The 13,647-nt window shown below is 43.4% G+C and overlaps 1 protein-coding gene across 1 annotated transcript in view; it reads left to right on the top strand.

The window, feature by feature from the left end:
* syne1b (spectrin repeat containing, nuclear envelope 1b) overlaps positions 1 to 13,647 on the top strand; it is a 65,855-nt gene that overhangs the window by 21,500 nt on the left and 30,708 nt on the right. Inside the window, exons 48-77 of the mRNA XM_080294180.1 lie at positions 186 to 391; positions 474 to 623; positions 738 to 1,029; positions 1,147 to 1,319; positions 1,401 to 1,710; positions 1,869 to 2,033; positions 2,701 to 3,057; positions 3,140 to 3,276; positions 3,484 to 3,661; positions 3,747 to 3,929; positions 4,043 to 4,186; positions 4,680 to 4,835; positions 5,164 to 5,328; positions 5,426 to 5,598; positions 5,792 to 5,945; positions 6,076 to 6,219; positions 6,426 to 6,590; positions 6,697 to 7,014; positions 7,260 to 7,415; positions 7,594 to 7,764; positions 7,933 to 8,259; positions 8,378 to 8,530; positions 8,746 to 8,913; positions 9,039 to 9,215; positions 9,338 to 9,484; positions 9,564 to 9,689; positions 10,001 to 10,177; positions 10,455 to 10,720; positions 10,956 to 13,116; positions 13,231 to 13,568. Of these exons, the coding sequence (XP_080150306.1) occupies positions 186 to 391; positions 474 to 623; positions 738 to 1,029; positions 1,147 to 1,319; positions 1,401 to 1,710; positions 1,869 to 2,033; positions 2,701 to 3,057; positions 3,140 to 3,276; positions 3,484 to 3,661; positions 3,747 to 3,929; positions 4,043 to 4,186; positions 4,680 to 4,835; positions 5,164 to 5,328; positions 5,426 to 5,598; positions 5,792 to 5,945; positions 6,076 to 6,219; positions 6,426 to 6,590; positions 6,697 to 7,014; positions 7,260 to 7,415; positions 7,594 to 7,764; positions 7,933 to 8,259; positions 8,378 to 8,530; positions 8,746 to 8,913; positions 9,039 to 9,215; positions 9,338 to 9,484; positions 9,564 to 9,689; positions 10,001 to 10,177; positions 10,455 to 10,720; positions 10,956 to 13,116; positions 13,231 to 13,568 (7,937 nt within the window). The remainder of the gene's footprint in view (positions 1 to 185; positions 392 to 473; positions 624 to 737; positions 1,030 to 1,146; positions 1,320 to 1,400; positions 1,711 to 1,868; positions 2,034 to 2,700; positions 3,058 to 3,139; positions 3,277 to 3,483; positions 3,662 to 3,746; positions 3,930 to 4,042; positions 4,187 to 4,679; positions 4,836 to 5,163; positions 5,329 to 5,425; positions 5,599 to 5,791; positions 5,946 to 6,075; positions 6,220 to 6,425; positions 6,591 to 6,696; positions 7,015 to 7,259; positions 7,416 to 7,593; positions 7,765 to 7,932; positions 8,260 to 8,377; positions 8,531 to 8,745; positions 8,914 to 9,038; positions 9,216 to 9,337; positions 9,485 to 9,563; positions 9,690 to 10,000; positions 10,178 to 10,454; positions 10,721 to 10,955; positions 13,117 to 13,230; positions 13,569 to 13,647) is intronic.

Genomic DNA, 13,647 nt, shown 5'->3' with positions numbered 1-13,647 from the left:
GGATGTTACAATGATGTTTTACTTGATCATTTAAATGATGTAGCATCCACAGGAAGGGGTTGTATGTGCAGTATCTGTGGTTAAAAGCATAATGTCTTTCCTCTGGCTCTGGATGCTGCTTGTGTAATGGTATGATTCACATGTGAAGGAGTTCGAAACTAAAAGTGATGTGGATTATCTATCAGGGTGCCATGGATCGTGTGGAGGAGGGTGAGGTACGTCTGACTCAGGTCTGTGAGGAAGGAGAGAAGCTCCTACTTCATCTTCCCAAAGCCAGCGCTGGGCAGGTCCAGCAGCATCTTTCATCCATCCAGCAGGACTGGGACAGCTTTGTGGAGCAGTGCAGACAGAACCAACAGATCCTGGTAGACAGTGCATCTCTTATGAAAGGGTGAGCACCTCTGCTGAACTGCATCTGTAAAGCCCTTTGTAAGCCCACTATTTATAAGCGAGGCATTTTGATTTCCTTGTAGATTTGAGGGTCGCCTTAAGAAGCTCAGATGGTGGTTGGAACACATGGAAAAGAAAATGACCACCGATCTGCTTGAAGCCCAGCAACGTGGTCCTGAAAAGGCTGTCCTGGAACAAGTGGAGGAATACCAGCAGGAAGTGCTCAAAGAAAGGTGCTAACTATACACGTTTATTTGCCAAGGAAAGACTGCTTAGTGCATTATCATTGTTTCTGAATGTGCCCAAAAGATTCAAAGCAATTAAACATCCTACCTTCCTACATGCAGGGATTCATTTGAGCGTCTCTGTCAAGAGGGGCAGGCACTTAATGAAGGTGGGCGAGGTGATGGAAGTGAGACAAGAGTTTCTGCTCAGCTTCAATCACAACACCAGGCCTTGCTGAGGCGTGTGAGAGAGAGGCTGCGCAGTTGCCAGCTCACTTTGCAAGAGCAACAGGCCTTTGAAGAGACACTGCAGGCTACCTGGACCTGGCTCAATGGTGTCCAGGAGCGCCTGGCTTCACTCAACAGCACAGTAGGAAATAAAGAGACTCTGGAAAAAAGACTAGGCCTTGTACAGGTCAGTAAATAATGTGTACCAGAAATGCAGTTATTTGGTTCACAGTGTTGTCTGGACACATTTTGAAGTGCATAAGCGATCTCATAGATCTTCCTTACTGTTTTCTCATATGTTCAGGATATCCTGCTAATGAAGGGTGAAGGTGAGGTGAAGCTCAACATGACAGTAGGAAAAGGTGAACAGGTTCTAAAGCACAACAGAATGGAAGGGCAAGAAGCTATTTGTCTGCAGCTCCAGAGCCTGAAGGATGCCTGGGCTAATATGTTAATGACATCTATGAGTTGTCACAGGTAGGAAACATGTCCTCTACACGGCATCTGATAAAAGTTACATTATCTACATTATGATGAAATTTTGTCATTTTTCTATAGTCGTCTGGAGTGGACAGTGGCTCAGTGGACCAGCTATCAGGAAAATAAAAGCCAGCTGCAGCAGTGGATGGAGTCAGTGGAGCAAGAGGTGGGGATGACTCTGCCTCAGCAGCCAGGCCTCAAAGAGAAGTCGGCTTTACTTGAGCGCCTCAGAGCCATCCAGGCTGACGTGGACACTCATGCAGCAGTCCTGTCACGCCTAACAGACAAAGCGGTGGAGTTGCATGAAAAAACTGGTGATCAGATTTTTGGACCAGAGTCAAGGGCAGAGCTCAATGCACACTTTGCTGATATCTCGGCTGTTGTCAAGGTGATTTAACTTCAGGCATAGGCTAAATGGTGCTTACAAATAATTACTGAATCGTTGATCATCAGTACAGGAAAACGGGACAGCTAAACAGAGTCTGGATCCAGGAAGCTGACTCATTCATAACTGACAGTGTTTTCATTGTCTTTTTTCCCCCAAAGGGTAAAGTACAGTCCATGCAAAACATCGTGTCTGAGCATGAGCAATATCTTGATGCTGTGAGAGACTTCAACGACTGGCTAATTTCAGCAAAAGAGGAACTCCAGCGCTGGTCTGACCTGTCAGGAGACTCAGTTTGCATTAAAAGAAAGCTCTCCAAAGTGCAGGTGAGGAAGCTTAATAACCATAATTGCTTATATTCAAGGCAAAAAGTATTTGAGGTTATTTAGTTTTTCCACTGTGATGCACGTCTCATATTCCAGCCTGAAAACTTCCCCAAGTAAGCACTAGGGAGACAACCATAAGGAATCAAGATGTTCTTCCTCCATGCTTCTTAGCATCAAATAAGGGCTGGACATGAATCCCAGTTTTTTGTGCCAGAGGTAGCAATAATTTTATGATTTTGGCCACAGTCAAGAGCTCAGTATAATTAAGTTACCCAGTCAGCTGTGCCATTTAAAACCTAAGAAATTGTTATTTTATATTTATTTATAAAAGTGTCTAAAATATGGAGTGGGATTGTCAACCTGATAAAAAGGTCCTACAGGCAGAAAAAAAATATTTAAAATTAGAATCAGATGGAAGGAATTAATACACTGTTTAATTTGTCAGACCATGAGTGTGACTGAGCAAACAACTGGTTCACTGAGCGCATGGATTTATCCCGAAAACAAATATTAAAAGCGGGCTACATTAACTACTGAGTTTACAGGTTTCTCAGTTGACAGATATCTTCTCGTTATATCCAGCGGGGGCACAGTTTGCTGCTGTTTACAGATTTAATTAGTAGAAATTTGCATTTAATTTGTTTGCCATTCCTTTGGATCTTTCCAGGAGTTGCTTGACTCTAAGCAGCGAGGCAGAGAGAGGCTGAACCGGGTTCAAAGATGCGGAGCAGTGGCAAGAGACTACACCGGATCGGGGGGATATGAGACTATAGAGCGAGAGGAAGCAGCCCTGTTGTCATCATGGGAACAGTGGGAGCGGGCAGCACTACAGACACGTGCAAGTCTAGAGACCACACTCTCACAGATAGCAAGCTCTGAACAAGAGTTCAACAGCCTGTCAGCACAGTTGGAGCAGGACCTGCAGGACTTCAACCGACAGCTGCAGGACTGGCGACTAAGGCTGACCCAAGCAGAGAGAAAAAATGATGGAGAAGAAGCTGTTAAGGGCTGGCAGATAGCAAAGGCAAGTCTTGGCTTTAGTTTGGTTCCAATGATAAGTTAATATTAATTGACGGTCCATAACTTCATATTTGTTTTCCATTTAGGACACTTTGGAGGAACTTGTCAAAGCTGAGCCCATGTCTGATAGTCTGAAGACTAAACTAAACGATCTGTGCCGATTCTCCAGAGAAATGGGAACACAGTCGGAGAGAGTGTCTGCTCTCATCAAGGAATACAATAGGTAAGTAAAAGTAATGATGTTTTATTCCAATGTAGACCATTATTTTATACACTATACTGTGTGATACATTTTTTCATGTATTTAAAAATGATTGATCAAGAAAGTTATAACAAAAAATAAGAAAATACAATCAACAATTTCAGATTTGACTGGAAATAATGACATTGACAGAAAGAAATTCTTAAATTCGTCATGATTTGTTTCTAGTCTGAGTCTCCAAGCCTCCAGGGAGTGCCAGGGCAAAGAGAAGCTGCTGGAACAAGGTTTCCGCTCCGCCTTCAGAGAGTTCCAACAGTGGTTGGTTAATGCTAAGATCAACACGGCGAAGTGCTTTGATGCACCTCAAAATCTCAGTGAGGCCTCGTCTAGCTTTCAGAAAATTCAGGTATAGAACTAACTAAAGACCTAGCATCTATATCAAATATTTCAGCCTAATAATTGATCTTCTCATCTCCTTTTTTCCTTAACAGGAGTTTCTAAGTGATAGGGAGCAAGGTCAGTCAAAGCTGAATGCTGTGGTTGTGAACGGTGAGCTTGTCTCTAGTGTCACAGCTAAAGATAAAGTTGATGCAGTTCGGGCTAAAATGAACACTGCCAGAGAGGACTGGAAAAACATGATGTCCAGTCTGCACAACAGAGAGACATGTCTGCAAGTGAGCATTCAAACACCCCTTGTCAGTAACTGGGGGCATCTTATTCCCTAAAACCATCAGTGTAGAAATCAGATTTATGCCAAGTGATGCATCAGTCTACCTGTGTGTTTCAGAATCTTGTGTCACAGATGAAGGACTTTGAGGCGAGTGCAGAACCTGTTCAGGACTTCCTAAACGCCACAGAGCTGGCTGTACAGGAGAGCAGCACAAGACTTCATGATCTCACAGCCAAGAAGTTGGAGCTTCACAAGCTACAGGTACTAATGTTCAAAATCAACCAGACTTGGAACACACATAAAGGCCAATTATGCCACTCAGTTTAAGTGTGAACCTAACTTCCATTGACAGAAGCTCTCCATTCCAGCTAAGTTACAGAGTTAAAGCATTGCTGCTCTTCACTTTAGATGCACTGCCAAGAGCTTATGCTAACTGCAAATACTTTCTGCTCCTTTGCTACTCATATGTCTTTTTAACAGTGTCCTTAATATGAGTTAATATATTTAACCTATGAAAAGACCTTTTATAACATTTTTCATTATTTAAACTTGTCCACTGACTATTTTCTGAGGGCTCGACTGCATGTCATGACCAAGAGCTTTATTGAGACTAGCGCTGGCACGATATCTCTTTCGCTTTCCTTTTTGTCATGTTCCCATCTCTAACTCCTTGTTGTTTGTCTGAATTTAACTGTCTTATATATCTGTGCGCCAGCTTGCATGTGTCTTTGATAACCTGCTTGTGCTTTTCCAGTCTGTGCTTGAGGAGTTAGCCTCTCAAGAGGTTCAGCTGAGCAGGCTGAAAGAGAAGGCCAAGCTGTTGTGGGACGAACATGCTGCCGGCAAGGGTTTTGTGCACCGTGTGTCACAGCTCTCTGCTCAGTACCTAGCTTTAACCAACCTGACAAAGGTAAAGTAATGCTTACCAAACTGCTTGAGCACTGGGGTATTTCTGGGGTAGGCGTGGAGAGAAGACAGAGGAACTAGACTGGACAGAGCTCTGACTTAATAATGTTTTACAGATCATAACTGTGATGGTACTAACTTACCTAACTAAACACTGATTCCTTTGTTTTGTTATTGCAGCTCTTTTAAATGAGGTTATACAAACTAATTTAAATGTATCTTTGCAAGATATCTAAATCTGCATGTGCACTTTGAAGTTTGAAAGTGTGAAGCGGCTGTGGATTCCATCTGTCTGGTAACTTGCTGGTTGTGTCTGCCTTATGGTTCTGCAGGAGAAGGCATCACGAATTGATCGGATAGTCACTGAGCACCAGCTTTTCTCCCAAGGTTTAAAAGAGCTGCAGAACTGGGTGGTTGACACCAGCCATATGTTGCAGACTTACTGTGCTCCCACAGCTGACAAAAATGTTCTTGACAGCAGGATGATCAAGCTGGAGGTATACCAAGTCACTATTGTTTTTCAAAAGTAAAACATACCATGTTTAATACCAGTATAGGATCTTAATAAATGCACATGGGTGGATTTTGCACCAGGCTTTGCTAACTGCACGTCAGGAGAAGGAAATTCAGCTGAAGATGCTGATCACAAGAGGAGAATCAGTTCAGAGGAACACCTCAGCTGAGGGAGTGCCTGCGGTTCAAAAACAAATACAGGAGCTAAAAGATTCTTGGGATGCTCTGCTCTCTGCTTCTATTCAATGCAAAAGGTTTGTGCATTACCAAAAGTAACAGCAAGTACTGTTTGGTTGCTTTATAGTGCATTCTTTAGTAAATGTATTTCCATGGAGAGTGTAAATGATTTACTTTGAGGCTGCATCTGTATTTTCAGTTTTTTCATGTCGTATTACCGCTGTTGCATCAAACACTGTCTCACGGTATATTAATCTTTAAATTTGATAGTCAATTGGAGGGCTCCCTGTCTCAGTGGACCAGTTACCAGGAAGATGTACGCCAGTTTGTTGCTTGGATTGAGCATGTTGAGGAGAGTCTCGATCCTGCTGATAAACAATGCCCAGAGATGAGAGATAAAACTGCAAATCTGAGCAAAGCTAAGGCACTGAAATCTTTTACTATTACAACTACTACATACTGTGTGCTAAATATACAATTTATTGTGTTAACCTTATGCTCTAATAGTCTTACAAGCATATTTTTTCAGTGGATTGTTAATTTTGGGGTTTCAGTTACTGTATGAGGAAGTGCTCACCCATAACACCCTACTGGACACCATAACAGCAAAGAGTGCCAGCATCACTGAGAACTATGTCACTCAGCTGGAACTCCAAGATCTGCAGGAGCGCTATAACACTGTCAAAGACAATGCAATGGTAATAACTCAACACATTTGACCAGTGCTAGAATCGTATGCAGAATTTCAGTTTCAGTGTTACAGCTTGATACAAAAAAATCAACCTAAAGATGTCTGCAAAAGAATGCTTTTTTAAATAAAAAACTACAAGTGAGACTCATCTGTGGGTTAATTTAAGAAAAATAATAGCTCACGCTGAATTTTTATCGCTCTCCACTTCTTCAGAGGGCTGTTGGCAAAGCTGAGGAGCTGGTGAAAGCCCACCAAGAGTATCAACGGGGCCTTCATGCATTTGAAGAGTGGCTAGAACAGGAACAAGAGAAGCTTGGCTGCTACACCCAGCTGGAGGGTGATGTTGATATGCTGGAAGAGACTCTCCAAAAGCTACAGGTCCAGCAATTATTGCTGTGGAAATTATCACTCAATAAGGATTGAATGGTTAGAAAACACTAGCATGGAGTATATTATGTGAAAGCAAGCGTTTATACAATTACAGGAACTACAGCTTCACTGCACAGAGGGCCAGGCTTTACTAAACACTCTACTGGTGAGTCGAGAGCTGGTCATTCCCTGGGGCTTGCCTCAGCTAGAAGACAGAGCTCTAGAGACCCTTCAGCAAGAGTGGCGGCTTTACCAGGCCCGGCTATCAGACACCCGAGCCCAGCTCAACAGTGCTCTAGCCAAACTTCGGCAGATGGAGCAGAAGTTCCAGCGTCTTGACAGCTGGCTAAAGGGCATGGAGACCAAAGCACAACTGCGTAGTCATCGGCGATCTGACCGTGCCACTAAAGATGCTCAGCTTCAGCTCATAAAGGTTAGTGTAGTATACACAAAAGGTAGACTTGTGACAATCTTACAGATCTGCAGTGTTATTTGTAAATAATTAGTTGCTCATATTATTGTGTCACTCATTGTCTCCTCTATCAGGTCATTTAGGTTTTCTAGTTTTCATGGCTGAATGTTGAAGAAATTAATTTGCTCTGCAGTCAAGTAATGAATATAATAAAATCGAATTATCCAAGTCTGGTCCTGACATTAATAGCATGCTTCTTTAATTAGAGCTGGCAGGAGGAAGTGCTGGTTTATCAAGAAGAAATGGAGGGCCTGAGTCTTTTGGCTCAGCAGGTTCTTGATGAGACACATATTAGCAGCAGGATCAGTACCAGAGCCACCCAGATCACAGCCCGCTACCACGCCCTGCTTCTGCATTTACTGGTAACGTGATTTTGAACACAACGTCACTGGAACTGCAAATATTACTATGCCTTTATTGACATTGTGAATTTATATTTAGACTGATAATCATAAGATTTGATTAGTTTAAGTTACCCTAAGCTTTTGCCTCCTCTTTAACTTTTTCTTTGTTATGTTTACTTCTTTTTTTACTTTGCAGGAGACTATCAAACAGCTCCAGGAAGAGGTGTCTTGCATCGAAGACGCACAGTGTGTTTTCACGACCTTCTCAGACTGGCTCAGCACAGCTCAGAATAACTTCAGCACTGTGGCTATAAGTGTTGATATAGTGGACCGCTTTGCCATGGAGAGAAAGATGAAGAAACTAGAGGTATAGTTTATTAAATAGCATCTCTTCTGCTTATACTATCTATAAAGACGTTCACAGGATTAGACCTAATACAGAAATGAATTTGTTTTTTTCTAAAGCCTGTTTACGCTGGAAGTATTATGTCACAATAGAGACATCGATCACTCATGCTAGCCCATGTCATTTCAGGCTCTTCAGGCTGACATGGAGCAGGGTCACATTTACTTAAAGGCAATGAGGGAGAAGACAGAGCGAGCAATGGCATTCTTGGAAGAGCCTGAAGCTGAGCAGCTCAAAGAGGAGGTGGGCACACGACTCTTCCAGCTTGAGGAACTTATGGCAGCTCTGCGCACAGAGCATAGCTCCCTTGAGAAGTGCATCTCCCTCTCCAAAGACTTTATGGATAAGTACAAGGCCCAGGCCCAGTGGGTGATGGAGACCAAGAACCTTTTAGCATCAAATGTAGAGCCTAAAGCTGAACTTTACCAGAAGAAGGCTCAGCTGGCAAAGTACAAGGTAACTTCATACCGCTAAATCCTTTTTAGCTTTGCACCAGTGAGAGAATGAACTTGAAAGAGAAAGAGACAACTGCTTGATTTACATGCAATATGTTTCTTCCTTGTTATGCACACAGACCATCCAGCAGACAGTCCAGTCTCATGAGTCAGCAGTGAAATCTGTCACTGAGAAAGGAGAGGCGCTGCTTGATACAGTAAACGATCCAACTATCAGCGAAAACATGAGAAGGTTGCAGGCTGATTATCAGGATCTGTGCCTGGCTGCTAAGGTATTTTTAACTGTTTCCTACTTAGATATAACTAATATAACTTGGAATGAAGGGTGTGAAATAGGTCCAATATCCTACATTTTAATCATTGCTTGTGCTATTTTTATTATAATATATGAGCAAACATTAAAAAAGTCAAACTTTGGTCCAAAGCCTATACTTTTTCAGGCGTAATTTAAAAAAAATACACAGAAATGGGTTTTTTTGTGTTTCAGGCTCAGGTCCAGAACCTTGTGGAGTGGGTGAAAGAACATGAGGATTACAACAGTGAGCTGCAGGAAGCTGAGAAGTGGCTTCTGCAGATGTCCAGTAGGCTGGTGACCTCAGACTCCATGCAGACCAGCAGTATGGAGATGGCCACTCAACAGCTTGCCAGACACAAAGTAATCAACTTCGTATTTCTTGTTCAAAGTTTCAAAGCATTGATGTTACAGTTTAAAGTAGTAGTCCAAAGTTAGCTCTGCTTTTCCTTAATTCAACAGCTTTGCTCTTGTGTCATCATTTTTAGGCTATAATGGAGGAAATAGCCAGTTTTGAGGAGCGTCTTGCCAGCTTGAAGCAGAAGGGAGAAGGTCTTGTTGCCAGTTGTACAGACCAAGTTCAAACCAAGATCAGTCAGCAGGTCCAGGCTCACATACAGGGAACCAGTGATAGCTACTCTGCAATCTGCAGTACTGCCCAACGTGTGAGTAATTGAAGACGAAGACCATACTCTTTTGTTTCTCGAGTGTTTTGTTTAAAAAAAAAAAAAAGGAAAGCAAATCAAAACTGAAGGATAAAGTATGTAATGCAAAACATATTCCACAGGTCTACCAGAGTCTGGATCGGGAACTGCAGAAACATGTTAATCACCAGGACACATTGCAGCAGTGTCAAACGTGGCTCTCTACTGTACAAGAGGAGCTTCAGCTCAATGATCAGGGACCATCTGGTCTGCAGGAAGCACTGAAGCAGGTATTTAGCACTGCACAGTTTTTCAGTCTTTCAGTTATTTTTCTATAACTTATTTTGATTATTACTTTTGCAAACACAGGTGAAGCACTACAGAGCACTTCAGGAGCAGGCCAGCACTTACCTAGACCTGGTTTGCTCTGTGTGTGACCTGTCCGATGACGCCGTAAGAGTGACAGCTGCGGAGGTCCAGCAAGTCAAACTCACGGTCGGTATCTTTTTTACCTCCTGTTGCAACATAAAAGTGGATATAAAGTGTGGATATATAATCATAATATAGGTAATAGTCACTCTATTTTGCAATAAGATCGACCAATTTTTTTGGTATGTTGAAGAACTTCAGACCAAGTGCAAAATATTGTAGCATACTAAAGCAACTTGGCTGTTAATTAAGCAATTACTCAGTATATGCTTTAATAAGGCATGCAGTGTGCTAGTGCAGACACATATACACTTTAAAATGAATCATCTTGCAAGTATTGTACTGACCATAGAAAGATTTACCATGTGTTTGTGCAGATAGAGGAACGGATGTCCAGTGCTCAAGAGCTTTCAGAGGGCTGGAGAGAGATCAAGGAACAGAAGCAAGACCTAACCAGCCTGTTCCAGGACATGGAGCAGCAGCTTCTCAGCCTCTCCAGAAGGCCAGCAGAGCTGGAGACCAAGATAGCACAAAACATGCTGTCACAAGCCAAGGTAGGATACACTATCATAATCATCAGTCCTTCATTAATGCACAGATAGGTTTACTCTTTTTCAATAATAACTATCAAGTATCCCTTGCTTCTGTACTTATATTTCTAAATTAGGTTTTACTGTATGTTTTCACTTGCTTTTTAACCATACAGCACAGTGAATCTTGATCTGTTCCCTTGTGATTGCAACATTTGTGGCCTGGGTTTTGATGGGATTAAAGTGAGATCTGCTTGGTATTTGGAAGTATTTCCGGTGACCATTCCCTATACTCACTCAGGAATGCAGCCAGCAACTTCAGTCTAAGCAGAGTATCCTGACCAAGATGACTGAAACCGTGAGCAGATTAACAGGCGCCCAAGAGTCTCCAGAGCATGCAGAGCTTGACCGTCTGAGCCATTCCTGGCTCGAGCTCTGTCACCAGGCCAACAAGCTCCAGAGCCAGAGAGAGGAAGATCTGCAGAGGTCTAAAGAATACCATGAGTGTATCGCTGCAGTGGAGGTGCTGTTTGAACAGGTGTCCAAAGAGTGGGACAATTTGGCCAGGTGTGTTTTTATATGAACTATACTTCAATTCAGGAATAACACAGCTTTTGAAAATTAAATTTACATTTAACTTGGGAGGTAAATATTGTCTTCTGGGCAGAAACTGTCGAGAATAATTGTTCATCAAAAATAGAGTTTTTTTCCTAGAGTTGAATTTCAGCTCCGTAATCAAGAAAATGTAATCTTTATGTGTCCACAAATTTAAGGAAATGTTTTTTTGTGTGTGTGTTCACAGAACGGATGCCGAAAGTTCATCTCAGCATTTGGAGGCCTTGAGGAAGCTTGCAATAACTCTTGAAGAGCAAAAAGGCACTCTTGAGGACCTCAAGGATCAGAAACAGAAAGTCATCCAGCATTTGAACTTGGATGACAAAGAGCTGGTTAAAGAGCAGATCAGCCACTTTGAGCAGCGGTGGTCTCAGATGCAAAACCTAATTGAAAGAAAAATCCAAGACTCAGTCGTGACCCTAGAGGATATGCATCAAGTGGAGGCCCGTCTGAAAGAGGCTCGAGATTGGGCTGAAGAGCAGCAGCCTGCCCTGTCTGAGGCCATGAAAATGAGTCCTCCTCCTGAGCTAGCTCAGAGCTTTCTCTTTGATCACCTGAGCATCTGCAGTGAGTTGGAGGTGAAGCAGCTCCTCCTGGCTCAGGCCATGGCCGACGCTGACAGGGTGTTAGCGCGGCTGGGCCTCAGTGAACGACAGCATCTGCAGCAGCTGATTTCCGACACACAATCTGAGGTAGAATCTTTGAGTGTGAAGGTGACGCAGCGCAGAAAACACCTCAGCAAAGCTTTTACTGAGAGGACACAGTTCCTGATGGCTGTAAGTCAGTCCATCTCCTGGGTCCAACAGAATGAGAAGAAGGCTCAGGCAGAAGAGTACATTGCTTTGTTACCTGATGACCTAGCCAAGCAGGTCAGAACCTGTCGCAACATCCAGAGCAGTCTGAAGGCCTATCAGAGCGAGCTGACATCCCTCTGGTCTCAGGGGAGAGACCTGATGAGGGATGCGAGTGAGGAAGAAAGGAATGAGATTCTCACAAAGCTGCAGGAGCTGCAAAGTATCTTTGACAAAACCCTTCATAGATGTGGCCAGAAACTTCAAGAACTTGAAAAAGTGCTTATCTCTAGGAAGTATTTCAAGGCTGATTTAGAGAAAATATGCCAGTGGTTGAAGCAAGCTGATATAGTCACCTTTCCTGAAATAAACTTGATGGTTGGAGATGCTGAACTGGAAGCACAGTTGCTGAAGTATCAACAAATAGTTGAGCAGGCAATTGAGTATGAGAACCTCCTCCTAATTGTCCAAAGAGCTGGCCAGGAAATATTGCCGACTCTGAATGAAGTTGACCACTGCTATTTAGATGAAAAACTTAACACCCTTCCTCAGCAGTATAACAGCATATTAGCACTAGCCAAAGAGAAACAGGAGAAAATCCAGCAGGCCATTATTACAAGGAACGAGTACAAGTCTTTCATAGATATCACTCACAAAGCACTGAAAGAACTTGAGGAACAGTATAATAATCTGGGGACTCAGCCGGTAGGCTTGCAAACAGAAGAAGTTGTCAGCCTGCAGAGTGATTACAAAGCAATTCAGAAAGATCTGAGCAACCTGGGTCTAGCAGTGAGTGAACTGAACCAGAAGAAAGAGGGATTTCGTAGCACTGGCCAGCCGTGGCGCCCGGAGGAAATGACCCAGCTCGTGAGCCTGTACAATGGACTGAAGAGGTTGGTGGAACAGAAAGTGGAGCATCTGGACGAAACCTTGGAGTCGTTTGAGGACCACAAGGCGATGGCTATGCAGGTTGACTCTGAGTTAAAGGCCACAAAAGAGCAGCTGGTTAAAGTGAATGCAGAAACGCAGTCTGCTGAGGAGAGGCTAAAGAACTACCATGCTCTGGCAGGGAGTCTCCAGAGCGCCAACTCTCATTTGTCAAGACTCATGGAGCAGATGGACACTCTTGCTCCTCGTGTGGACCAAGCAGCCCATGATGCCTCGAAAGAGCAAGTGGTGCTCTGGCAAGAGGAGCTGCAATCCTTACAAGCTGCAGTAGGGGAGCTGATCGAAGAATGTGAGAACAGGTTTATCCAAAGCAAAGACTTTGAGACGGAGATGAAAAGGACCCTGGACTGGCTGCAGCTAGTCAGGGATGATCTTGACTGTGCTGTGATTGTGGATGTCAGGGTGGAGAAGGTCCAGGAGGAGATCAGGAAGCAGCAAATCATGCAAGAAGAAGTGCAGTCCAGGCTGAGAATTGTGGCTGCTCTCAGCAGCAGGGAAAAGCAGGAGTTTATCAGTGCCAATGAGCTTGTCCCAGCCCACGTAGATACAAGTCTTGAAGAAATGGCAAAGCTACAGGCAGATGTTCAGAAGGCACTGACTGCCAAACAGGTGGGAACATCTTTAGTGAATGTAAATGTTTCATTTTTGAAGTTGTTAGCTGTTCAGTGAATTAGATCGACGTTTCCTTTTCATATTTTTCTCATTTGATTTTTTTTGATTAAGATTACTCTGGAGGAAGCCTTGGTGTTGTGTCAGAAATACCACTTCAGGATGCAAGCAGCGTGCGAGTGGCTCGAAGATGCCGTATCTTTCCTGCAGCAAGCTAGCTTGGGTGTGGATGTGGAGAACTATGAAGAGTGTCTGAGGCAGCAGGCAGATATCATGGCCACAGAACAGGAGTTTCTCAGCCACCTAGAGGAACTGCAAACCCTCCTTCCTCAGCTGGAGAAACTGGTCAACCCTACTGCTAAAGAGCAGCTACGGGTGAGTGTGGAGTCGGCAAAGCAGAGAGGCGTGGAGGTTCGAGATCAGCTCCAGTGTCACCAGGAAGTCCTTCACAGGTAATAAGAAAAGAGTCCGATCATGCAATCTGCCCTTTATCTGCAGTTTATTGTTGGTCTTTTATAGTGGTACTTTATA

The sequence above is a fragment of the Astatotilapia calliptera genome, chromosome 19 (assembly GCF_964374335.1).
Source record: "Astatotilapia calliptera chromosome 19, fAstCal68.1, whole genome shotgun sequence".
In the NCBI taxonomy this organism is placed as follows: domain Eukaryota; kingdom Metazoa; phylum Chordata; class Actinopteri; order Cichliformes; family Cichlidae; genus Astatotilapia; species Astatotilapia calliptera.
This window is presented reverse-complemented; position numbering and strand designations above follow the sequence as displayed.